This window comes from Sparus aurata, chromosome 7, assembly GCF_900880675.1.
Source record: "Sparus aurata chromosome 7, fSpaAur1.1, whole genome shotgun sequence".
Classification (NCBI taxonomy): domain Eukaryota; kingdom Metazoa; phylum Chordata; class Actinopteri; order Spariformes; family Sparidae; genus Sparus; species Sparus aurata.
Genome location: NC_044193.1, coordinates 9,333,014 through 9,360,601, shown reverse-complemented (window position 1 = coordinate 9,360,601; position 27,588 = coordinate 9,333,014). Strand labels below are relative to the sequence as shown.

At 44.1% G+C, this 27,588-nt stretch overlaps 1 protein-coding gene across 1 annotated transcript in view; it reads left to right on the top strand.

The window, feature by feature from the left end:
- anks1aa (ankyrin repeat and sterile alpha motif domain containing 1Aa) overlaps positions 1-27,588 on the top strand; it is a 74,311-nt gene that overhangs the window by 26,643 nt on the left and 20,080 nt on the right. The window contains exons 4-14 of the mRNA XM_030424417.1: positions 920-1,216; positions 1,856-1,931; positions 2,012-2,113; positions 2,209-2,295; positions 2,433-2,602; positions 2,907-2,957; positions 3,460-3,589; positions 5,290-5,333; positions 7,181-7,274; positions 12,101-12,597; positions 24,061-24,135. Of these exons, the coding sequence (XP_030280277.1) occupies positions 920-1,216; positions 1,856-1,931; positions 2,012-2,113; positions 2,209-2,295; positions 2,433-2,602; positions 2,907-2,957; positions 3,460-3,589; positions 5,290-5,333; positions 7,181-7,274; positions 12,101-12,597; positions 24,061-24,135 (1,623 nt within the window). The remainder of the gene's footprint in view (positions 1-919; positions 1,217-1,855; positions 1,932-2,011; positions 2,114-2,208; positions 2,296-2,432; positions 2,603-2,906; positions 2,958-3,459; positions 3,590-5,289; positions 5,334-7,180; positions 7,275-12,100; positions 12,598-24,060; positions 24,136-27,588) is intronic.

The following is a 27,588-nucleotide window of genomic DNA, read 5'->3' as shown; positions in this document are numbered from 1 at the left end:
GAAATGCACATGGAAACGCACAACCCATCTGTTCCCCTGATTGTCTACATGTCTGTAACTGCTGTCATTGTTGCCTCTGGTGTGTGTGAGCAGAAACAATGGTGTATAGCTGTGACTGCCCTGACAGGACAAAACAAACGAGCCAGTTCTTACTCTTCGTTGTCAAACAACGCCAGTGACCTCTTGTTCCGAAGTGGCCCGTGTCTCTCGCTAATTCCCCACCTGTCTGTGTGCCTCTGCCCCTCTGCTAGCACCCTGCTGCCCCCTGGCACTCGGTGCCATCTCCAACACCTGTCCTCATTAGTCCATGTATTTTTGCCAGCCAGGCACGCCCCCCCCCACCCCAATCTGCCAGATATTCCCCCCTCGGGGCTCACTGTGTGCTTCATCGTGGTTGGTGCTTTTTCATGACCTTTTTTTAATCTGCTAAGTGTGGCGGGCTCTATGCACTGATTGGTTTAACCTCACCGAGTCACCCGTTCTTACTCATTAACAAACGTGACTCAGCCCACGTCTCTTCTCTACTCATCTCCTTTATTACATCTGCTTTTCACTTTTCGGTAACACGTCATCAATAAATGGTACAAATTTATAGCAAATTCAAATTTCCGTTCTTCCACAGTTAACAAACCATGAAATGCTTTATAAACAATTTATAAGCAGTTTTAAAGGTTTATAGATATAACGGCTAACCAAATAATGTTTATAGATGAGCTACACAGTATTTATTAAATTTGATAAACAACTGCTTAATCAATGGTTAATGAAGCATTTCATTGTTCATTAACAGTGAAATGACTATGAAATAAAGTTAATTAACTACACAATTACCATTCATTAATGATGATTTTTGATTTCCTGTGGATTTCTCTCGTTGTTTTCCCATGCTGCCTCTCACCCGTTCATCCACCCCCAACAGAACAATGACAACGAGACGCCACTACACTGTGCCGCCCAGTACGGCCACACCGGGGTGGTCCGGCTGCTGCTGGAGGAGCTGACAGACCCCACCATGAGGAACAACAAGTTCGAGACTCCGCTCGACCTGGCCGCCCTATACGGCCGCCTGGAGGTTGTCAAGCTGTTGCTCACTGCCCACCCCAACCTGCTCAGCTGCAACACCAAGAAACACACGCCGCTGCATCTGGCCTCTCGCAACGGACACCTGTCTGTGGTGGAGGTGCTGCTGGACGCCGGCATGGACATCAACTACGAGGTGTGTAATTCGTCCGTACATTTGTGAGAACTTAAAAAGCTTCAGCTTTCAGGCGTTCCTTAATATACTGTCATGGCCCAAATCATGTTGGGTAACTTAATCTGTTCTTGCAGCATTTCCTCTCGCTACTTCCTACCAGAGCTTTGAGATTAAATGTAAAACTCTTAAGCTCTCAGTTTGCAAAGGAAGTGCTGTGGTATCAAAGCAGAGCTGGGCTTTGCTCCCCCTGGTGGGCCCTGTGGCGGTGACTCTGTACCAAACTGTGCCATCCATCTGTCTGGAGAGGCCTCTCCCTTCACTCTGTCCTCCTTTCGTCCAAATCGAGGATGTGGAGTCTATCCAGTGTCCTTCAGGCCTTGCATCCTGCAGGTTTCAATTAGCATGGCCCTGTGAGCTGGAAAATGCTTTGATTCCTCAACCACATAATTGTCAGTAGAGAAGTGGACCGAGTGATGGGCATAAATCCGGCAGTCGCCATGCGCCTGTTTTTCTTGGTAAAATGTGGATTCTGGAACTGGAATGCTGCAGGTTTAACTGGCAATAAGGAAACAAAAATGCACCTTAAGTTAAATATTAATCATTCTGTCAACTCTCTGTGCCTCTGGCTCTTTACACTTCTGGTTTTCTTCTTCTACTCAGACGGAGAAGGGCAGTGCCCTCCATGAAGCAGCCTTGTTTGGAAAGGCGGACGTAGTGCAGAAACTTCTCGGTGCAGGTCAGTCTTCAGACATTTGAGTCAGTTGCTGCCACTGGAAAAATTCCACACCTAATTGTTATCTGTCTGTCATCCGGCAGGTATCGATGTGAATATCGTCGACCAGAAGGGCCTGGCGGCGCTGGACACTGTCAAGGACATGCCCTCCCAGAAGAGCAGAGAGATAGTTGCTCTTATCTTAGGTGAAGACACGTGAAAACGGAGAATTGTGTTGGGAACTACCCTCTTGATTTCACATTAACCAGCTGTGATACAATCTCCTGTTTGTCTCTTGCAGGACACATGACTGGAAAACCCCCTGACATTGACCTTCCGCCTCCACCAGTCCCACCTCCCCAGGAGAGTCCCAGTCCAAGGAAAAAGGGTAAGATTTACCAGATGTTGGCAAAGTTCCGCAGTTTAAACAGGAACCACAGATCCGTCCACTTGCATTTGGTGCCTTTGTGTAATTTGTACAGCTAAGGAATTAGTCTGTGTGTTTCGACAATTTGCATTTCATAGGTGATCTGGAGAAGGTGAGCGAGTTGATCTCAGGGCTGGCCCCGGGGCCCGAGGAGGAGAGCCCGTACGAGGCTCTGTTCGAAGCCACCTCCTGCCACTCTCTGGACAGCCTCACCAGCGGCAAATCCTCTGACAGGGACTCCGGACGGCCCGATAGTGAGGCTGGCAAGGTCAGCAGCAGTTGAGCTCGAACCGACTCTCACACACAAACATACTCACTTGCAGGCAAACAATGGTAAGCCTGTCACAGGGTGTTTTTTTTTTCTAAATGGGAGATGAAGTGCAGAACTCCCACTAGAGGGTGATAGTGGTCCTCTATCCACATGACTGGGCCTCAGGACCCCTCCAGCATTACAGGTCTTGTGGTGCAGACTGGGTAAACAGTGCATCTCTTAACTTAGTACTTGCGATAAACTAATGAAAGTTTGATCAGCAGCTTTGTTTATTACATGTTGCATTCCTGATCATTTACAGAAAGATCGCCCGGTCCACTCGTCACATCCTGAGCCTGGTCGTGAAGAAGAGGTGAGATTATAAAGCCAGGAGAAACAACGAACACCGCAGATCTTATTTAATTCTTCTGAGGTGTGTTCATAGCATAACAGAGACAGTCAGAAAAACTGTTACCTGCCACCGAAGCTGTTGCTTTTTAGCCACGACCCCGGCCACGACTGCTCTCTTCACGGCCGCTGCTCAAACCAAACGGCCTCTTAATAAATATTCATCCGAGTGCGGTGTGAGATACAGGCAGCAGGGGCGTGAAAGGAGGAGCAGTGAAGTGGAAAACGAGTGAAGACAGAATCGGAGTCTGGCCCCGACTGTGGCTTGCCATAGAGGAAGCATTGTCGAAGGAAGTTTCTTTTTTAGTTTTCTATTTCACTCCTTTTAAAGGGGATATTTATGTCCTAAAATCTAACCAGCTCCATTGAATGCTTTAACAGCAAGGCACTTTAAAATCGTCCGTGCGTTTCCCTTGACTTTGTACTTACTCCTGCTCTCTTCGGTTCTTCTTCCTCTTCTTCTGCAGGCCCTGTATACCAACAGCAGTATCAACGAGAGATGCGAACGGGTGGAGGAGGAGGATCACACGTATGAGTTGTTGCTGACTGCACAGACCAAAGTCCCACCGCCCAGCCAAGAGTCCCAATCACATAAAGGTAAATGTGTGCTAGAAATGTAAATAATAGTATGCAAAATATATATTTTTATTTTTGTGTTTTTTAAGAGACGTTTACAACTAAACTACATACCCTCACTTTAACACATGCATCCCTTTCCTAGCGGGATGCTTTATACAACATTTTGAAGGCTATATCATGATACATTATATATATCTTTATTTTATTTTATTCATTTTTCTCTTTCTATAAAATGAGGTCGCATAATTACACTGGAAAATATACACAGGAGTTGCTCTTCCAATGGTACATTTTGATTTAGATTAGTTTCAGCTGTCACACTCTCCATTGCAGGTATGTAGGTCATTTAGACCTCTCCCTTTTCTTTCTTTTTTTATTGTTTGAAAAGTCTATCCATTGTTTCAGAGTGGGAGCCTCTTTTGAGAAGCCGGCACCTTGTTATTTCAACCCTAACCCTAACCTAGTTTCTGTGGTGTGCTTCTGAAATAGAGAGAGAGACAAGTGAACTCGATATTGGCTTCTTAAATGCTCTTAGTAGCGGCTTGCAATTCATTCCAGAAAGGTTACACGACAGAACAAAACCAAAAGATATGAGTGTGGTCTGCGTCCAGCTTGTTTTGATTCATTTTTCAGAGGTTATGAAGAAGTCTTTCCCACTTTGTCAGTATGTAGAGGACGTCTGGGTGTGGATGATGAGGGTCCAGTACAAGTTCTTTTCCCCCCGCCTCTTCTTTATGCAGTCTATGAGATCTATCATGATATTTTGAAATCTTAGCAAAAGTTCTTCTGCGGTGCAATGGCTGGGATGAGATTGTCTTAAATAATCATAATGGGAACATAATGAGGAGGTGGGTAAAGACAAGTATCGGAACAACTAGAGCACTCTGGTAAATTCAGAAAATGACATCACTTCACTGTAATGCAGCTTTTAGAACCAGGAAAAGACAACACGTGTGCCATGTCACACTATAATAACATCCCCAGCATAGTCTCATATCACGATTAAGATAAATATAGCGAAATAGTGCCAGCCCTACTGAGCAGTCTGAATACATTCCTGCTCTCACTGACAAGAGAGCCTCCACACACATGGTCAACCACCTCGCCATCTCTGCGTGTGCTGCACATGAGCGGACCCCCCCCTCCTGTAGTTGCGTCTGATGAATGGCACTGCATGTAATTGGATTAAATGGGATTAAATTAGGAGGCCATTTGGATTCCGAGCTGTTGATGTAGATGTTTTAAAACCATCCCCTCGAGCCTTCAAGCTTAGTCAGCTTCACTGGCAGCATAAGAGAACCTCACTGAGCGGAAGAGTCGGGGGTTTAATTGCTGATGTCATCGTGCCTCCTCCATGTGGATAAATGATGGTGTTTGGAAATTTAAAAAAAGGATTTTTTACTTCTGCTCTTGAGCTGGACAGAAATGTTAAACGATTCGTTTTCCCATCTGTTTTAAAACTGCTTTATCATGTCAGCACACCCAGCCTTGTTCAAATGGCAGGGAGATAAATCTGAAGTCAGTCTGACATGTCGCCATGCATAATACATGGTTTTATTATACATCACTTTAATGTTCTCTCAGCATCATGTCCCTCCTGACAATCAGAAACTGGCAAAACGTTGTCTTTAACTGTGAAGACGTGTTGAGTAATTGAACTCTGAAAATAATCTTTCATCATCTGTGTCCTAACTCCCAATTGTTTTCTGTCTTCTTAGATGAGAACACCACTACACAGTCTTCCAATAGTGTCCTACCTCAGGTAAATGTAACGTTCCTCTCATTCCTCTCATATCTTTTACCTCTTTGTACATTTTCTTTGTACGCCTGCCAATTTCCAAATACTTTATACATAGGGAGTCGTTAAAGTCAAAAAACATTGAGCAAATTCTAAAAAAAAAATGAAAGGGAAGAACATCTCTCAATTTCCAAGTCAGGGAGTAAAAAATACTCATATTTCACTTGTTTGTTTGGCTCACATCACAGTAGATGAACATTAACTCTACTTGGCAAAGATCCTTCTTCAGAGTGTTTTAATATACTGGTTCAGTTCAGTGATATACACAAGGCCAGAGTTCGAGCACAGCTGGGAGTTGGACCCAGTTATTTAGGGACCAATTACCTTTTTCATCCCCTGGTTCTAGATACAGCAACCAATCACAGGTACAGTACACAGTTAGATCTGATTACACCCTCATTACGTACAATATGAAGCTTTGGAGAACACTGTTTCTGGCCATCATTATTCAACATGTGGACTACAAATTAAATGACAATAAAGGGACAGAGACTCAAAAAGCATTTTACGACAAAATATCATTAGATCCATTTGGTGTCATAACAAGTGAACATATCCAAGTGTTTCTCTTTAATTCACCTTGGAGACACAAGCAAGGTGATGAGTTGATAGTGAGTATTTTGTCCTCTCTGACTTGGAAATGTGAGATTTACTGCCCTTTCATTTCCTATCCCGTCAGAAAACAGTATCAGCTTGACCATTCGACCGCTGACGTTATGTAATAGAGATTAAATGCATTGAAATGTATTGAGTACAAGATATTAATCCTCCACACCAGATGCTGCGACTAAAAACAAACAGTACAATAAAAACGAAAGTACCACAATATAGATCTGAAATCAGCTTTCCAATTTAAACCTGAGTCTATTTTTAAAGAGATTAAACTGAGGTAGCCCAACATATCATCTTCTGCTCGTTCCACACTTTTATAGCAACAGAGTTTAAAGACGAGAATCATTTCATCGGGAATAATCCGAGGGAAGCTGTCATCACAGTAACCGATAGCGTCAGCTGGAGGCAGAAGTCGTCTTACACTGGCCCTGTAAACCTTTCTTCTTCATTTATTGTCCTATCATATCTTATTTTATTGCCTTTTCCTATCCATCATCCAGTTAGCAGCTTTTATTATCGCTGCCACCCACCTGCAACCCAGCCTGCTGCCCACAATATCCGTTGACATTCTTTATTTCCAGCTCCGATTGGGTTAGCCGTGCTCTTCAGCTGCCCAATCATAACAAACGAGCGGCATTGCGTCCGCTGTGCCCTCATATGCAGTCTTGTTAGCAGAGCCAAACCCGCCACCTGTGCTCCCTTTCAAGCGGTTGATAGGTTTCATGTTAAGATATCTGAATAATTAGCCTGGGTTGTTGATTCAGGGCTCGTACAAAGCCTTGAAATAAGCTGAATTTGTATAAAATCCTTAAAAAATCATTTGATTTTCAACATAATCTGGTGTTTCAGCTACAAAATTACCTGAAAATCTTTTAATATTTAACAAATTGTGTTCTCACACTTTTATTTTGTTGTCATTCTGCATTGGATTTAGCAAGCATTTTATAAACATGATACAACAAGTTAACTACAAGATAAGCCAAAATAAACCAACTGACAATATGTGTAGAGTTTTTAAAAAAAAATCTGTAAATATAATTTTTCATAATCTCACGTATAGTTACAATTAAAACACAATTTGTAGAGTTACATTTTAAGTGGTAAATGGCAGATGCTAACATGATTCTCTGGCACACAGGACGTGTCTAGAAGATATGTTTTAAACAGCAGGTGTGACTAAACTCTGTTCTCTTCTTCAGCGTAAACCCACTGCCCTGAACGACCTCAGAGCCCCGACCAAGGCGAAAGACAGCCTGCACCCTCCTGGACGGCCGGGACCACGAGCACCAGGAGGTGAGTTTGACCGGCCGTGCTCGGATTTAAGTAACCTAATAAGGAACAACAACTGCTGCTGGCAGTGCTGTGAGGGTAAGAGAAGATGGACTGGACGGATCAGACTTGTAAAAAGACAGGCCAAGCATGTCGATGAAATGGTAGAAATGCATTTGGGTTTGCAGGGTGAGATGGGCTGGCTTGGATTAGCGCTGCCAGGGAATGCATGACTGGCATTCTCGAGCAGCAGAGCGGATTTGGCTCGATGGGAGCAGGCTGATTGACATTCCCTGGCAAGTGGGCAAGACACGTTTCATTTCCAGTATGAAACAGAATTCTTGATCAGATTGTGACGTTCCTATCGGAGATTCACATCCCGCTTAAAGCAGGATTAGCCACATCATCCAGTCAAAGAATGGAGCAGAGGTAAGGAGCATGGCCTCTGGGTTCTTTTGCTGACACACATCTTTATTGAATTATTATTTTTGGAGCGTGTTTGCAAGAAGGAACTGTGTACCAGCAACATAGTAGGCAAGCGGATTTGCTTCTGTTTATAGCAGGAACTGGCTGTGTTTTTTTCTTAGATCTGTGGCGCTGGTTTAATTTGTTTTTTGCTGTGGTTGTGGGAAAGAGTTTGAGGTTATTTTCTCCCAAAAGAGTTTATAGATGTACTGCCGCACCAGCATCTTACTGAAAATATCCGATGATGATAGTTTAATCTAAGAAAGAACCATTTCAGCGTTGATTCTCATGCATTTATTCTAGTCCTTTTCGGGGATTTTAGCATTTTACTGGTTATGGACAAGTTGTTATACATGCAGAAGCCGACATGTTATCTTAATTTATAAGAAAATACATCCTGACATCTTGATTCAACTAGCAGATTTGTGCAAATGCCCCTCAGATGGTTCCACCGTAATGAGTTTAAACATTAAAATTGATGTTAAATGTTCGACAAAAGCAGCACTCACAATTCTGGAACATGTTTCGCCTCAGGATTAAAAAATAATTAAGTCGGCTTGACAGTTTTTTATTAAAACTGCTGATGTTGTGGAGAGTGAGGCAAGAACTTCCTAATTTGTTTTTTTTTTCTTGCATATTGTCCTCAGTGACTCTCCTTTCCCTTTTCTAAAGCCACAGAAAAACCACAAGTTGGGTTTATGTCGGAACACCACGTTATAATTTTCCCTCTCTTTTCTGTTTTTGTTTGCACATCAGCAATTTGTAGTTCCCACTTCTGTGTTTTATTTAAACCCCGGCTGAGCCCTAAATGTGCAGCTTTGCTCATGTGGATGTGGTTTCTGAGGTCCTGGGTCCCATGTGGACAGTCGGGGACCAGACCTCGGCACGCTGTAGCAGGTGGAGGAGACATGTGCACGGTCAGCGATACCTACGAGTGTTTATCATCTGCCACAAACACATTGCTGTTCTCAGCAGGAATATAGTGTGTCTCCACAGATTTCCACCTATGCGCCGTGTCTTTTTATAAGGTTTCCAGGGGATATTTCACACATGCAGTAACATCATAAGATTCTCCACAGATGGTAATAAATCCGGGGTTTTCATAGTACGCAGTTATAAAGGCTGGGAGCGAAATACATCCTTATTTATACTTGCTTTTTTATTCTTTGCGGTTCTTTCTTTTCTTTTTACTGGATGTGCAGCTTTTATAGTTTCATTTCCCCATTTTGCCAAAAGGCTCTCCGTGGTTCCTCCAAAGCTCAAATGTTTATTTAAAAAAACGTACAGTTGCTTGTTCTGTTATGAACTGCCGCACCGCAGATTGAGAGCAGAGAGGCGAAGGATTAAAAGCACCTGTTTGGCAACAACTGTCATATTACATAAGCAGTGAAGCCCTGCTTTAATCAGATGCATCAGTTTAAATGCACAGTATGTAATTCCTGCCCCCAGGGGACGCTTGATGGAGTCATGAAGTATAGCATGGGATCCTGCGAGTCTTCATTGTTAGACAGTCAGCATTGCCGCTGAAAATCTGACGTGAGTCAGGCAGGAATGTCATCTGGTGAAGTGATGTTTAACAGTTTCATTCACGTTGCATTTAGTCACATGCGCTGACTTTCCCTCCTCACTCTCGGGTTGGTGTCTGGTGATTCCCAGGAAGTTGTAGCGACATGCGGCTAATTGAAACACGCCGTTACCTTGTTTGAACATTGTCTGAAGTGATTAGGATAATTCGATAACACAACAAAATAAGATGTTTTATGTGGAAATGTTACAAATATCTAACTAGTAAGTAACATATTTGCTGGTTTGTGAGCGGTTGCTACCATATTTAGTTGTACTTGATTCCTCTTGTACATACTATATATTTGACATGATGTTATGTATACAGTGAATATGTGTGTACAGGCGCTTATTGTGTCCTCTTGCTGATTAGAAAAAATAACTTTAACTCAGTATCCAGCCCATAACCCTATCCGATTGGGTACCCGTCTCAAGGAATAGCCTATCAATGCTGAAAAATCTTACATCTGCCAAGTAACTAGTAACCATAGCTGTCAAAAAAAAATGTAGTGGAGTAGAAGTACATAGCAGTTGAAAATGGAAATACCAAACACCTTATAATTGTTCTAAAGTACATTGTTCTTTGTTACATTCTATCACTGTTTACACTTGTTTTTAGTTTTTACTGCAAATATATATCGATCCCAAGTATCCGTGTCCTTGATGACTAATAATTGGTGTTGAAGAAGAAAAATCTAGTGGTCGATCCCTAGATTAGTCAATCAAAAAAAATCTCTAACGGTCTATTAATTTATTGTTTCAGTAATTCTTCTATCAAGAACGGCAAACATCTGCTTGTTCTAGGACATGTCTTTTGTTTTTCATGGTAGTAAACGAAGAGTCTTTGGTTTTTGTGACTGTTGGTCAGAATCTGAAGACTTTGGAGCGTTTCTCACATTTTTTTTTTTTTAAATAGATGATGAAAAAATTTGTCGCAGTCCGAGCTAACAGGAGGAAGTATTGTTCTTTATTGACCAGCGCTGTCAATAGAGGTATTTGTTTCCTTGCTTACTGTAAATGTCCAAATATCAATAATATGACCTTTGGCCTTCTATTTACAAAGAGCAGAGAGATGACGTAGAGCTCAAAATGTCTTTGAAATCTACAATAAAAACAGAGCAGAGTTTCCACAGGCTGGTGCTTGAATTGACTTTGGACCGTGTGGATGCTGGAGTGACAGCCAGCACCGGCACTGCAGCGTCTGCACAGTAAACATGACATCACTATTAAGATATGGAGCCGTCGCTGCCAAATGAAACACACATCCGCACCTCTGCGGTGACCTCATCCGTTTATACAGATTGTGTCTGTGCACGTTTTCCACCAACAGAACTGTATTGAGCGGGGGGGAGCTGAGGTCGGTCTCGGCAAAGGGTTAACACCATGTGCGATTGTTGGAAGCACATGGATGTGCTCATTGGGCGTTCACACTCCCTAGCTGCCAGGGAGAAGGGTGGGTGTTTGGCTGTGGTCCTGACATATGTTCGAATATACTCACTCACCCCTGATTACACACACACACACACACAAACGCCCGCACACACTTTTCCTAGATGTTTAAGTGGTTAGAAACGTGTGAAAGGGGGTTTCAGGGCGTTGCTCGGCACATAGAAATTGGCCTTGAAATGGTAATGGGGCAGTTCGGTGAAGTCAGAGAGTTTGCGTGTCAAACGGTCGAGTGCTGCCATCCCTCCTCTCATGTTCTGTAGATATGACTCCTTCGCCCGCCAGCTCTTTTGATGTTTTTCGGGGCTTTGAACAGCAGGTTGAGAGATAGCGGAGCCGCTACGGCAACAACGTCGGCCGAAACTCTTCTGTGAAGGACAAACAAAGTGTCGCAACAGGTCACTACTTTTCCTTTGCTGTCACTGCCCCAGATTCCCTGTCACCAAACACCCTGACCCTGTCACCCTGGCAGAGACGGCCCACACACACACACATCCAAGACACACACACACACACACACACACACGCACACGCTCCTCCACCATGTGTCACACGGCTAATTATCAGGAGTCTGGCTGCTGGAGGATAGGGTGATTCAAATTTCCATTCCTGAGCCTCCATTAGGGTCTAGAATTAGAAGCCAGAAAAACACAGAGGGCTGCTGGTCACACGGCAGACAACAACGCGCATCACGACCGAGCGGGAGGAACTGCAGGACCACGCGTCGTCATCCCGGGGCTGATTTGATTGCAGAAAAGAGGCTTAGGTGGCAGTAATTCCTCTGGGAGTGGGAGGAGGAAAAAATCTAATTGTTTTTAATTGCTCTTGCCGGTCCGTCTCATTAAGGACTTGTTTTCATTGGAGAAGGCAGCCGATGTAAGTTTCTCTCCTCTTGGCGGTATTTGAGAGTCTTGTTGTTTTATTTTTCTGTTGTGTGTGTTGTGTGTGTGTGTGTGTGAGTGGACGTTTATTCAGTTTATTCAGTTTCTTCAGTTTCTTCAGGAAACTCTCGTGCGTTGTGTGATTTTGGTAAAGTGGGCCTGTGAACTGAAGCTACTCAGAGAGATGACGAGCTCTGACTCCCTGTTACAAATTACATGCAGCAGATAGACGTCAGACGGCTGCAAGCTGCGTTTGGAATTCTGTTATTACTGCAGCCAACATACGCCTTCTCCTCGCTCCTTCTCTCCTCTCCCTCTTTCTCTCTCCTTCACCCCTGGTAGGAAACAATTACAGATCTGTTTCTGGGCTTGAGTGGGCGGCTTCTTATTAGCCCTGCTGTAAGGATCTGCCCCTCAGTTAGAAGTTCACTTTCCTGCGCTCACAAACTACTTTTTTCTACACTGACTTTGCCCATTCTTTTTCTCTTTCTCCAGATAACTCCCAGCCCAGTCAGGATCAGGGAGCAGGTGTCCCGGAGCAGTTCACCGGCCTCCTGCACGGATCCTCCCCGGTCTTCGACTGCCGCGAGGAGCCCTTCAGGCTTCCAGGTGTTCAGCCATCCAGCCCGGGCCCGCCAGAATCAAGAAAGCCCAAAACCAAAGTAAAGCAGGAGGTCGCAGCAGCAGCACCGCCACCTAGCCGTCCCAGCATGGCTGCCATCCTGACAGACTGTGATCCAAAAGCAATTTACGCAACTGTGAACAAGGAGCCAAGGGACTTGGGGGCTGGGGCAGTGTCCGGTGTTAGGATGAGGCCTCCCGGGGACCTAAAGCTGGCTCGCAGCCTCTCCAAGTCGGACTCTGACTTGCTCGTGTCGCCTCCTAGTGAGGAGGAGGGAGGATTGGGAAACCGTAGCGAGTCTGTTTCTAACTGTAGCACTGGCAAGAAGAGGCTCGAGAAGTCTCCATCTTTCACCTCGGAATGGGACGAGGTAAGTGTTTGCTCTCACCTTGTTTAAGACGATGTGTGTACTTTTTGACGCTTTAGCCTTCGCTTGCACTTTTCAAAGTAATACTGTAAACAACAGGTCAATAAAGACTAATATAAAGGTTTGTATAGGTGTTTAATACATTAAAATGAAATAGTTTATTGAATAGATTGACTGCAAGATGTTTCAGAAGAATATGGAAGAATAATGGGATAAAGAAAAAACCCTAAGAACTTAACACATATAGGAACATAAACACACAAAATAAATAAGTGCAATGTTACAAAACATGCTGTATGTTAGAATATACTGAAACCTGCAAGATAATAAGAAAATAAGCAACGTGTGGTAGAATTATACAGTGTTGCAATGACTATATGAGTATGAGCCATCATGCTAGCAATCCTTGAAGTCGCCATCTAATTGACAACAATGGCTAGCGGAGGGTTCTTAGATAGGCCAAAGGCTGTGACTGCACGGCCCACGTATCCAGGGTTCTATGTGATTGGTCAGATGTTCACATGCAGAATGTGAATGTATGGTGTGTCTGGAAAAAAAAACAAGAACAAATTGTGTTTATTGTGTGTTCAGGCAGACTTTTGCAATGTGTTTGTCCTGCATGCTCATACCAGGAAGACAAGCAAACGCTTTTTATCAGTCAGCAAGTTTGATTAAGCAGTAGTAAGAGATTATCAGCTATATATCGGTTTGGTGAAATTCGAGCTGGTAAAGAGAGCCGATAATATGCAACCAAAAGCCTTTAACCCACTTAACAAGTGCAGCATCTACACACTCGGATACAGCAGGTGGCGATATGCATCTTCAAAGTTGGTTAGTGATCCACCAATTAACACAGAGGAGAAGAGGAATTTTGACTTGCAACACATGTTCCACTCTGTTTTATTTCAACAGCAGATTTAGAGCATGTGTCCAGTGTAGCTGTATGAGAATATTGTCTAGGATTTCTCTTGTTTAGGCCTAAGCGATGTTGTTCTTGTGCTGAAACCACAACACATCTGTCCACATCTACAAAACCGATTGAATGGAAACCCCGATATCGCATGTAAACAACTGCTATCAACTTAAAGCCCACCTGGTGACCTGACAGAGACGCCGTGCAGTTTGAGCACTGCCTTGTTTTGAACATAAATCTTCCCTAAACACAGTGATGTAGGTGGTTAAAAAAAAGAAAAAAGAAGTGTTTGTACACAAATAATGAATGTATTTTAGATTTGTGAAGTTAATTTTTCGTAATTTAAATTTTGCTGCTTTTGTTCCACCAAAAAAAAAGTTTTGCTTTGAATGGGTTTATTTTTATTTTCTCAATCCTCCTTTTTGTTATCATGTTGGATATTCCTGACTAAATATACCCCTCCATTCAGCACTTTAATGCTTTGTCTGGGATGCAGATAAAGAGCTGAATCGAGCCACGGCGAGAGAGAGAGAGAAGAGATTAGAGGAGACAAGACGATGGGGATGAAACAGCTGAGAAGCTCAGGGAATAAGACAAGAGGCAGAGATTTGAAAATTGAGATTCAGAGAGAACATACAGGCTGCAGATCTGTCTCACTTCAGCTGCTGTCTCCGTCTCTGGCAAAGGCTTCTGAGACCAACCTGAGTCTCTGTAGAGACACCCCATCATACAGACAGAACGCAGAAAACACACCACTGCACAAGGTTATTCTGAGAGGAAAAAAAGTTTTCTCAAACAATCCCCTTTTTAGTAGTTTGTGTAGACAGTTAGTCAGCACATTTTTCAAACGTGACATTAATATTTATGAGAGCATACAGTATATGATAATGACTTAACAGAGGTATATAGTCATACGAGCCAATTAACATAGTTCCCTCTTTATGCTCTCTCACCATCTTCCTACAACAATCCTCTTATTGCTACTAAGATTAATGATATCCTCCAAGCGTCTCAGTTAAAGACGGACTGAGGAGGATCTGTCGTTTGAGGCTTGTAAACACAACGTTCAAAGTTGTTCTGGGATGAAGGGGGGCTACAAACCCACTGCCCAAAGGCTGATGCAGAGATGCTGCCAAAACACAGCAACATAATAAGTAAGTCATCACAGAATGAATGATTTGGAGAGTATTTTTGCACGAGTCTACACTAACCTGGCTAAGCGAAAATGCAAATCATTTTCTGTTTTCAAATGACGTTATCAACGGGTGCAGATCAGAATGGCTGCAAATGCAATTTAAAAAAAAAGACTTCCAACCAATCAGAGCGATGAAACGTGTGATGTAGCACTGAGCTAGTTAAAGGATAGTTGACTCACGCTTACGCAAGTCAGAACTAACTCTTAAATGAGGTAAAATAAGTGAAAATTAAGTTAACAGATTACTTATCTCTTGCCCCAAATTTGAAACTGATTGTTGTGGGCTGCTGACATGAAATAAGTTTGCCCCTCAGAACGTTGTATTGACCCATAGACTGTACCTTAAGTCAATGTATCAAACCAGTCCCATATGCAATAAACAGCTCTTACAGAGCTCACAGATTTGGGGCACAACACAAAGTTTTTGAGGAAAATAAAGATCCGCTGCTGTTCAAAACTTCACAACTTTCCTCCACTGATGCCGAGTCCACGAGAGACGCTTCACGCGTTGCATTTCTGAAGCCAGACGGAGCAAATCGTGGCCTCAGATGGCACCGCTAATGCCCCCCACCCCCTCCACAGCGAAGAGATCGTATTGCTGCCCAGTGTTCCTTTACATGACCCCATCAGACAAGCCACGGCGAGCCGAGCTAATAGAAGCTTTGAGGTCGATATCTCGCATGCAGGTGGTCGGAGTCCTCCACTTAAGCGTTCACCTCGCTAACCCCTCCGGTATGAGGAGGCTGGCAGAGCAGGGCAGATGTGTTGATGTACGACCGTGCTGTGTTGAGATTATTTTTTTTTAGCTTTTGTGACTGACTGACTTTTTCCCCCCCAGTCTCAACTGTGATTGGGTCGACACAACAAACCTAAATTATGCATTATTGTTGCAGCGTTTCTCTCATTTCTGCGACCCCCTCACCAGACATTGTCACTGGATCCCTTCTCTAATGAGTTCATTTCCTCATCTCTTCTGCAAAAGTGAGACATCACTATTTGTTTCAGTTACGAGCAGCCATAAACCGTGCCAGCTGTTGGGTTGTTGTTGGCGCAGTCTTGTGCTCACCGGCGGAGGACGATAACGGCCGTACGAGGCTGTAGTTGAGGAGAATGTCTTTGAGGGGCGTTTATACATGACAGTAAATGTTTGGCCCGATGTTTGTCCTGTGTGGAAATACTCCTGTCAGCGCTCAGGTGGAGAGGGAGCAGCCAGCACACAAGGCCTCTTACAGGAGCTCGTCAAAGTTCAAAAACACTTTTCGGGCCCGGAAGGCAAAAGCAAAGCACCTTCGCAGCGTGACTCATTCTTTCTTGTGTACAGTCGGCGCAACCTTGTTTGTGGTGTTTCATAGCTGTGAGAAACTACAAAGGTTCCCGCCTTGATCTGCTTCAGCCGTGCCAGACGAGAGCAAACATCAACAACATAACTTCAGTTTATAGTTGTGTCAAAGTCTGCCAAGGGGACACTCACTGAAAATTGAAGGTAGTGTGTGTGTGTGTGACTCTAGAAGTTACTACCGCTCTGTATGCACCTCCGCGGTAAATAACTCTAACCTCCATTATAGCAAATATCATTGTTCGACTTGTGTGCTCATTCTGTTGGCTTCTTGGGATTTCTCGAATCTTGAATTTGCCAATAAATGACGACAAAGTTAAGTACGGAAATACCAAAGATATGATTCGAAACGTGTCACCATTCTGCAGTTCACTGGGCCCCACAGGCCCGAGCTGGACCGTCGCGTTTGTAGTGAAAATAGTATAATAATCTGAATGTTTTGTTTTTGTGAGCTAAAAAATACTCTGTCAGTATCTAGGACCCTAATTATTTCTTATTTTAAAGATACTTAGCATGTCAGTCAGCGGTGACGCAAAGTTTCCGTGCACTGATGTCATTTTAGGGAATTAAGGTTATTACTGATGTATAATGTCCTGCCCCCAGTACATACAGAGCATTTGTAAAAAGTGGTTGATAAGCCACATTTGAGAGATCAGTGCAAAAGATGTGCATGTGTCGTCTGATATATTTACATCAGAGATTTTTTACTCCCAAATACACAAAAATATCATTTGGGCTCTGTTATGTGGTCTGATAATAACTGTTTAGGTTGTGAGTTAATGTTAAAGAAAAAAATCTTGATGAGGATCCCTCAGCTTTGTTTTCGAAATGACTTGTGACCCAGTTACATACTAAGCCGGTCATTTGACTGTTGAAATATTAATATGTCAGTGCTCTCTGCTGGACAAACTAAGGAATGGTGACACTTAATTAACTCAAACCTAGTTGGGCATTTCTGTCACCACCAGCTTTTATATCTGCAGTAAGCTGATATTGACCTGCATGATTTGTTGGTCACAAATAATTACAAATCTTAAAATGTGGTCGTATGTTAACATTATTATTGATGTGTTGCTTTAATTTCGATATAATAATCCCAAATGTTGTAACTTAATAATAGAATAGAGACATAGAGGGAAGCTATGACACGGCTCCTGAAGCGTCTTCGCCCCTCTGCATAACGGCGTGTGGGTGACGAGGTCAACGAAAGGGAACATTTTGTCTCCTCGAATCTTTTAAATTCCCCTTTCAGATGTCGCGCTCGCAGGCAGGGCGCTGTAGAGTCTAATTATCCAGCTAACGAGCACCTCACCTCCTCTGACTGTATCTGAAGGATGTGGCCTCTGTGAGCGTAACAGGATCAAGGAAGGCATGACATTACCCGGTTATTGGAGATTGCTGCTCTTCCCCCGATGCCCCTCAGCAGGCTGTAATAATCCTGTAGCTCTTCTGTTGTCTCCCCCTCGGGATTCTGCGCCGATGAACCGGGTACACTCGAGAGCTTGTTGTGAAAGAAAAACAAAAAAAGGGGAAAAACAGGAGGTATCGCTGTCCTCTTGCACGAGCATGTGGCCTCCCATGTGGCGGGAGAAACAGGCTGCGTTATTGGCCTCGGACAGAAGAAGAGACCTTATCAGCGAAAACGAGATACTCTTCAGGCGATGGCCTCATTCACCGTATACGAGCGTGTGTTGCTGCTGAGAGAACCGGCCAGATTTGAGTTCTTCTTTGAACTCCTGAAGTAGGCTGCTGGCAAAGTGCATCACAATTCATCCTTAATTATTCATTCATCTCTCGGGAGGTCATTTTTATTTACTCTCCGGTCTGTCGGCCACAAAATTGGGTTGTTTCGGGATATTACCAACAATGCTTTTGACCTTGAATATGTGTGATTTCGCTCTGGCTGTCAGGACAGAATAAATTGCGGCTCTCCCTCCCGGAGGAGCCCGCAAACCACCAATTCGATACCGACGGATCTCATGCATGTACAGGCTCCTCGTCACGCTCCCTGTCAGCCAGACGGATAGATCTCATTCTTGGCATCTAGGACGCTGCGTTATTTTGCTATCTCTCAGGTATTTCTGAATCGGTTGAGATGTTCATTACAAGCCTTGGTTGGATTTCTTGAAGCCAGCATTACTTTTTAAAAGGCCAATTTCTTTTGTCCAATTTCGCCGCCGTAGTTAATGTTAATGAACTCGGGGGGGGGGGGGGCTTGGGGAAGACCCTCTTCTTCTCGCTTGAATAGATGCCTGGGAGTGCTGTGCCCAAAGCAAAAGGGGAAAAAGAGCCTTGAATCTTTCTTTCTCCTCATCCTTTCAGGGAATAAGCCTGCGTTTGCTTGAAATGGAAATATTCACGCCGCCCCGACGTAAAGTGCATAGCGAATGAAGAGGGAGTGTGCGCTGGAAAGTAGTTAAAGTTTGATTGGGTGTAACCCAGTCTGCACTCTCTTTAATGATGTCGGGAGTGCCCTCTGAAAAATGAAAAAACACCCGTCTCTCTGCTCGCTCCCCGCTCTGCCTTTTCCTTGTGTTGCTCCTTCTACAGTGTTTTTTTTTTCTGTAGCGTCGGCCATCTTGCCGGTCACGACTGGCTGCCCCGGAATACTCTACTGAGCTGTGTGACAGCATTTGGACGAGGGGTCCCAGGACATCACCGAACCCGCCCCCCTTACGCACATACACACACACACACACAACCCTTTTAAAAAAGCATCTTTTTCTTCTTTAAAATCTAAATATTCTCAAACCCTCGTCCCTTTTCTTTCTCTATCTGTCTGTCCCACTCCTTCACCCCTCCTCCTCCTCCTTTTTATCACATGAGCTACACACACCCTTGCATACACTGGTTTCAAGACAAGGAGATTTGACTTGCATGAGGTTTTGGCCCTATGCATCCCTCCATTTAAGGAGCTGTGTGTGCGTGTGTGTATTGTGCTGGGTGTGTGCTGGTGTGTAAAGCGCATGCTAATGCGGGGTTTGGTCGTGGTCCTTGGGATCAGACTGAAGATGACAATCCAGGGGGCACATTGTGTGGGCCAGCGAACTGAGCTCCACAGATGGGAGGAGAGAAAGGAAGACAGAAGGCTGTAGACAGGAAGGAGAGGGCCGCCATCCTCAGCCCCCGTTTCACTCTTAACTTCATTTTCGACTCGCACTCCACAGATCAAGTAGCCACTATGAAACCAGCTTTTGTGAGTATTGATTCCCTTACGGGCAGCAGCTCCACCGGAGGCTCATTAATCTTGTCTACCTGCCATGAATGAATTGAATGGGGAAATAATTGATGCTCCCCGGCATTTTCTTTGGATATTATATGTCCTGTAAAGCCTGTTCGATTGGTATGCGCTGATAGCATTATTGGCTAAATACAGCACAATGGTACGGGGGGAGAAAAGCTTTAAGCCTTCCCCCCCCCCTTCAACATTGTCCTTCTACTTTTGACTGCGTTCTGTAAAAAAGTTAATCCTCGGTGGCATTTTACATTCACGCAGCATGTCTTTGTTCATTTTCCCTTTTTTCTGCCTTCCTCTATTGCCTTGTTCATGAACTCATTTCGGAGTTAGTGTTGGCTTTTTATTTTCTTTTGAGGAGAGAAAAGTGGCATTGCTGTTTGTCACGGCGAAGTCTGGTAGGGTTTTTTTTTTTGTTTTTTTTTTGTTTTTTTAGACCCACCGAGATCAAACCAAACTGTGGATGTGTGTGTCACGGCCCGGTGCAGCCAGCGGAGGGAAATCTATTCTTTAATCCTCACCAGGGGGAGAACACAGGAGAGCCACAGGGGGCTGAGACATGTTGCCACTACTTAGTTGTTGCCACTACTTAGTTTGTTCCTCTAGTCTGGTCATTGGAGGGAAGGGGGTGTCATTTTCTTTGCTGATCAAGTTCTACAAAGAAATTCAACCAGTTTGAACTTATTAGAAGGGATATATATGCGTTTCCACATCCTTTGGGGATGAGTTTGCAGAGTTTTAAAGTTGCGTGGAGGGACGACACAAGCATGACATTGGGCTATTTCAGGAGGATGTTTTGATGGGAGTGCTGACAGTGCTTTGTCCCACTGTGGCATTGAGGTGTTGGCACCTGCTGTAGACGGGGCTGCGCTTGTGTTCCCCTTGATGTCGTTGAGTTGTTCATAGTTTTCATCCAACCCTTGTCTTGGTGCCAGTACGCCAATTTGAGGGCCGGTGGTCTGGGCACACTCTCTCTGCTGCAGCCTTTTGTTTCCCCCCCTGAACAAGCGCTGCCAGGCGTCCTTCAGCTCCCCAAAACACCTATTCTGAGCTTCTGTTCGAGGTTCCCAAGGCTTAGTTCATGTTTTCAAAATCGCAGTGAAATAGCTGTCAAGTTATTCTGCTCGGTCGTCCTGGAGCAGCGGTCCTGCTGTGAGAAGCCTGATAAATGGGCTCATGTGTCTTTAATCTCACTCTTACCGTCCCTCGTCTCTGCCAGCTCTTCAGCTGTTGACCCTCCACCCCGCCGCTGACTTCTGACCCTCCTCCATTGTATCGCCTTGCTCACAGCGAGTCAATCTCACAATGGACGCCTCTACATTTGAGGTCTCTCGTATTGATTCGATCCTGACGCACAAAAAACACATTCCTCTCCCTCTCTCCCCTATTAATTCTCATGGCATCGAGCTCCTTAGTCCGCGACCATGAAATTCAGAGGCTTCCTCTTGTTATGAATGTGTTTTACCTTGAGGAAATCACTGGGCTGTATCCCCTGATAAGGATATATTTACCCAGTCCCAACACTATATCACACCTGCCTTTCACGGTAGCTGCTTCTAAATCTCCTTGGACCAGCTCCTATTCCCTTTTCCATTATACTGGAGAAGTGACGCCGATACACAAAGACTGAATGCCGCCGTGTTGTTTTTTGTTCTTGCATCCATGAATTAAAAAGTTTGGGCACGTTGACCTTACCTGCAGTGTGAGTGTGTTTATCTCCTCATATTCACTGTGGCTCGACGCATTTCGGAGAGGTTGTTGCAGGCGAACCTGGCATGTCTTGTCTCCTGCGAGCTAAAGATATAACTCGCCAGTTGAATTGCTTGTCATAGCGAGATCACAGCTCCCAGTGTCCCCCTTCTGCCCTGCACCGACAGGAGCATTATCCTCCCTGTAGTACGGACTTAGGCCTCTTTATGTGACGAGAGCACTGCCCAGGCCTCATTATTACAGGAGCTACAGCGGCTCTGTGTGTATGAGTATACATATTGGACCCCTGATTAATACCGGTGTTCATCAGCAGCTTTGTAATTGGCTTTGTCCTGGCGAGGCCTAATAATTCAGGTTATTACGAGAGCAACAGAAACGCATCGTGTTGAGACTCGGTAATGACTTCAAAACAGAAAAGAGATGCCTGGCTGAACACACTTTAAGGAGCCGTCGAAGGCGCAGTTTGAGTTTTTACTTTGCAATTTGCTGGCAATATGTCATTTTCTTTGCAGTAACTTCAGGAAAATGTCTCATTATTCATTTTTTCAAGTGGCTATAATCACAAAAAAAGAAAAGAAAATGACCATGTTCACGATCTGCACTGGGCCAGGACTGTAGGAATGAGTCTGAGCTAATTTTTTAGCTGTCAACTCTGTAAAGTTACTGTTTTCACCTGACATTTTCTGCTGCAGCAGGAAGCTGGAATTTAGTCACAGCTGATGTATGATTCCTGCTTTGTAATCAACTCGTGGACCAAAGGGCAGACGGACATTGTGAGTGACTAGCTAGTGGAATTAGTGTAACTTTTTGCAGCGAAAGAATCTATATTGCCCTCAGGAGGTGGTAGAGACCAAAACAGAGCTAAAAGAGAGAAACTATTAAAACGACATTCATTAGCTGGCATGAAACAATACTCCAAATGAACGATAACGTTGCTCCTTTACTGTTGGATGTGAAAATAAGCAAATGTTCAACTTAAAATGGGAAGATGTTGTGCGCAAAACTTGTTTACACTGCCCCCGTGTGGCAAAACCTGTTAATCTCTTAAAACCACTCCCGAATTAAGACACCACCAACTCATCTTCACCCTTTATTCCTCAGACGTTGACCCAGGCCTCCCCTGTCCTCCAACTGTTCATCCAACATCCGCCTGGTTTTGGTTCAGAGAAAATGTCTTGCTATTTGAGAACTATCTGTATCTTCATTGGACATACTTGTTTCGTCTTCTCTAAAAGCATCAAAAACAAAAACCTTGCAGAAAAGACAAAAGACACATGCAGAGACACTCTAATACAAACAGTAGACACATATTGTTGCTGACTCATCTGGCTCCGTGCCTCAGGTAGGAGAAATTCTGCCAATTCATTCATGTTTAATGACTGATGTAGTGAGCATGTGGTGCTGAGTGATGGAGGTGATCTGTCATGCGAGTGTGACCAATCTACCATCTGGTTAATATGCAGTATTGCGATCAACAACATGGAGAGATTAGCACTGGACAGATGGATGACTAGAATATTGTGATCGTCCTCTGCTCTGCTGTGTCTCACACCTCTACTGTCCTGCTTTCCTTGCTAGAAAAGATGTTTATGAAAGATAACTTTGGAACTTTATGAGAAGTAAAGTTACATTTAACAGGATGGATCTGAAATCCTGGCCATGTGTAGATAGGTTGCACAAAAAGAAAGCAAAACAAACCCCTGAACTTTCTCTTAGCAGACACCGACGACTTCTTCCACCACAGTACTACGAAGATCTAATTCTGTTGACAGCGTAAGACGTCCACCTTCTTACGAATAAATACCTCTTGGTCCTTTTTTTTGGGGGGGGGGGAGTTATTTGGCTCTAACCTATCCTGGGGTTTTCTTTGTAGAAGGCGACGGGATCCTTTCAGGTGAATCTTTTTGGAATGATATAATCTCTGTGATAATTCATTTCTTCTTCCGTGCAAGAAGCTTTATTCTACTATTAACTATCCAGTCTGACATCAGCGTCATTATTCACAGGTAGATTTCAGTCTCCGCTCCTCAGACTGACAATTCTCCTCTAAATACTTGACATCTCAATGCTGAATATTCACGTGCAGAATTGATGGTCTCCCGATGGCTCTTTATTGCCTTTAAATTATTACACTAATGGGGACATATAACCTGTCTGGAGGCTTTTAGAGCATCTGCCAGGACTCTGTAGCCATTGGTGAGACAATCACTTTCAGATAAAATATTTCCAGCAAGGCACAATACAGATAGCTAGAGTTGGAGTGACAGTATCTCTGCACTGTCAGCCTCTACCTCATTCCTGTGCATACTGGATTTGTTAAAAAGGGGGAGCCACTTTTCTGAGATGTGATAGGTGTGATATTGCAGCTCAGTGGCCTTGTGAATGCATTTTAAGGGGAGGAGATGGCCGTCTGATTGTGTATGTCTGCATGTATATGGCAATCTTCGGAATTGTTACACGCCTTTCTGTAGAGATGCATGACATAACTGCACGAGAACATGGGAGTCTGGGCTTCTCTAACTCTTCCTGTGCTTTGTATTTAGTGGCTCCGTTGCTTTGACACAATAGGTAATTATCATCGGAGCAAATGTGACACAGATAGTTTAACCTGCTCCGTAAACACATGAAAAGCATGAATCATCTGACACCTTATCTCTATCTTTTTTCCGTTAGCCTGATTCCCTCGACAAAGCTTTTCTTTCCTTGTGATCATTTACATCAGAAGTGAGACGATGATGTCTGTGTAAATGAGACGAGACGCTGCTACCTGCAGTTAAAAGACAACAGAAACGACTGCGATGCTGGCGCCGTAAATGAGATGTGAAGGCAATCAGCCGTGGTGCAGTTGCTTTAAGATGGCCTTAATCATTTTTTATTTATGCTTCTTCTTTATAAAAGCACTGCGAAACCACTGAACGTCCTCTCGCTAAAGGTGCCCTTAATGCTCATTTGCTTTTGCAGGGTGACTGTAACGTTCGGTGGTTTATTGTTTTTAAGGCATGGGGTCATTTTTGGTGGAGGCTCGACTGCGAAGGCCTCTCCGTGTTCTTATCTCTCTCTTCTGTTCCTGTCCGCAGATCGAGAAGATCATGACGCTGATCGGCGCCGGCATCGATTTTTCCAGGGATCAACAATACGCTACACCAGGTAGAGTGCGATCTTTGCCGCCTTTCTTAATCCTGTTACAATTTTAATTAGAAATTGAGTCTCATCTCAAATTTAGATTATTTATTGATGAAAACAGCAAGATAGACTTTCTCTTTTACACTTGCTGATTGCTGACATCTGTAATAAATGTTCCCACTGTTGCATTATTTATCTCCAGGTTTTAATGTAAAAACACTAAATTGCACATTTGGCTGTAGGCAGGGATTTCAGTGGGCAGATTTACAACATAATTCTTTGCCCGCATTTTCTCAAAGCCTCGCCTTTTTAGGTAAAGAGCGGGTTTATGGCTACAGGGACCTGTGGTGGACCCGTACCTCATGCTTTGCATTGTACGCCGTATCTGCTTGCAGTCTTCCTTTTACTTAACTTAATTGATCCGTATCGCTGCCCTCAGGGGAAATCACACAGGTGCCTAGGCAACACGGTCAGCGAAGGCAGCGACGGAAAACAAATTGCGATTCAGTTAACAACAGAGTACATGTGGGTAGACAGTTGGTCGGTTTTAATAGAGCCGACATTAGCAGCTGCAGAGTAAAGGTAAGACGATGTATTTGAATGGATTCTCTCATCCCGCGGAGTAGAGCATAGGAAGGAGACCCAGTGGATTCATTTTGCTCCGGAAGGGCCAGACAGTGAAAGTGTGGTCTCTAAACCTCAGGTGTATTTTTATTTTTAAGACCAGGATGTCCTACAGCAATCACTCCCAGAGATGCACAAGATTTTATTGGTTCCGCCAAATAAATTTGCTGAAAGAAGCATGTTTTTGATAGAACAAATCGCTGGTATTGTCCTGACAATTGTACTTGGGTCCCCAGAATAAAGTTAACCCTAGCAGCGCAGGCGCAACAATGTAATGTTAGCAGTAAACGTGCCTGCAAACCACAATAACGTCCAAGCGTAACTTGCTTACCAAATGTGGCATATGACCTTCACGTTACATCATTATTAGCCACCAGCAGGTGAAGGGGAAGCTGATGGCTTTATTACGAGCCAACAAGGCTGCCAAACAGCCGGCTGGAGTTTGAGTCACACTAATTGACATTTTTAAGGACACCTGGAGACATTTCCATCCGTTTTTGTGGCATCAAAACAGGCTTTTTTTCCATGGGAAGTCTCTATCCATGAGCGTGGCCAAAACAGGTTTTTTAAGTCAAACCACAAGGCTTTCCTAAACCTAACAACTTTGTTTTTTTTGTTTTTTTCCTAAACTTAACCAGAGTATAAACAAGAGAGAAATAGAGAATTCTACCTAAACAAACCGAAAGTCACAACATAAAGAAACGTCCAGTTTGAACTTATCTGTGGTTATCTTGGCTAATGTTTATTCTGCGGTTGGTGTTGGCCTTAGAGACCCGTTATTGGATCGAGCTTCTCGCTCTGTAACGTCATGTCTTTGTGTTCAGGATTCTGTACCTGCTCTCTTGTTATTCTTTTCAAACGCCTGTCGTCAGGGTTGATGGATGGTGCTCGGGGACTGTAGCAGCAGACCCGAACAATCGACTCTTTCCCTTCAGCTTTCACATTATTCAACATTCACCTCCAGTTTACACTTTAATATCTTTGAGCAATGCAGTAGATACACTACAGCGTGCCTTTTTGCACAAAGTTGTCCATCTTCTTATTTTAACCCCCCCCCCCACCCTTGTTTGTTATGCCCTGCACCGTAGTGAGCTGCTTAAATATTAACCAGCACGCATGTCAGGGGATGAGCTCATTTTGCTTTGTAGACTTGAGGAAAGCTGAGACCACTGCAGTAAAGTAGTTAGCGCCCCATCACATGCTCGAAGTCTGAATCCACTCCTCTGTGAATGTGAGCCTCAATCTCCCAGACGTCATGCCCACAGCTCCGTCTCAACTAGGCGGCTGTCAAGAGGCCATCAAAGCACTCGCTGGAGATATGAACGGCTGCATCACGTCACACCCAGCCCCCCCCCCCCGTCTCTGATTCAGTCCAGTGTTTGCCTCTTCTTAGTGATGACTGGAGAACAGTGATGTCTCCAGCTGATTGGCTCTGTGCCTGCGGTCTATCGTACTTTTTCTCCTCTCCGCTGATCGACTTCATCAGAGTGAAAGGCACGCGGCAGAGGAGGGTGGAAAAAAAGCTGTGAGATATGAAAAGACTGAAAATTCAGAAGCTGCAGAAACTTTCAAGTAATGAGGGAGGGGGACGACTGTAGCTGAAACGGCAGCTTGCGCTGACAAAGAGCAGCCACCTGCAGTGTTGTAGGGAGAGAGAGGGGGGGGGGGAGGAAAGAAGGGAGGGAGGGGAGAGAGAGAGAGAGAGAGAGAGAGAGAATGAGTAAAGGGAGGAGAGAGGAATTGCAGGCAGCAGATCTGTGAACAGCCAGGACAATAGAAGGACGCCACCTCGGCATCTGTAGGATTAGGTTGTCCGCTCCTCAGCCTGGAGTGGATGACAGGACTACAGGATTTTAGCAGTGGCTGCTGCTGCTGCTGCTGGAAGCATCTCACACACTGAGGAGCGACATTTTTAACACTCTCTTGTCTGCAGAGGAGTCCATCCTGTGGGCCAGCTAGTACTTAAGTGCTCTTTGAAGTATCTGATTGGACCCTGGACTGGATTTGTCTTTTTTGTCTTGATTATATTTCAAATGTCTGAAGTGACCAAATGGGACGTATGACGTGGGAATCAACTGGAAACGGGATGAATAGATGATGAGAGCTTTAACAAGGGGATGAACAAGCTTTAAAATGTGCATTTTGCCCATTAATTTCATGTTATGATGTTGCTGTGAATCGCCAGCTTTCTTCATGTGTCTAGCTGAGATGCAACTGTTTCCTATGAGAAGAAAAATGATGTACTCTGTTAACGTTTACCTGTGTGTGAGATGCTCTCATCAGATTATGAGTTAAAGGTGTAACAACTGGTTTCCCACTGTAGGAAATATGTGTTTAGAGCTTCAAAAGTGAGTTAAAACATACCAGGATGTTCACGGGAACAGAGGCAGTCATCTGTCCTTGCACAGGTTAGGCTCCCCCTGACTCAGGCTGCTGACAGCCGTCAGTGCAGCTTCTTTCTGCAATCAATCTCAGCTCACGTTGCAGGGTTCTCTCTGTCTTCCATGCAAACGCTTGGGTGTTCTCAGAGCAGATTCCTGTCAGGATTGTACGTGCTGGATTATATGCTGAGTAGGCTTGATCTGTGAATCAGGGATGAGTCTGTTTGGTTATTAACGGTCTCCTGCTTCTTGGCTACAAGCTTCCACAGAAGTTTCCCTTATGATTGAAGACAGTCTCTCACCATCATGACCTGCTGCTCTCCTCTCTGACCTCTCTGACTTCATCTTCATTACAAAGCAAAAGCCTAATTACATCAGCTGCAAGCTTTTACTTAGGGACAAAAAAAATGCTACCTCCTCTCATGGGACATCTTGAGTTTTTGTATGTTTGGTTTCATTTGCAAGAGTTAAGTTAGG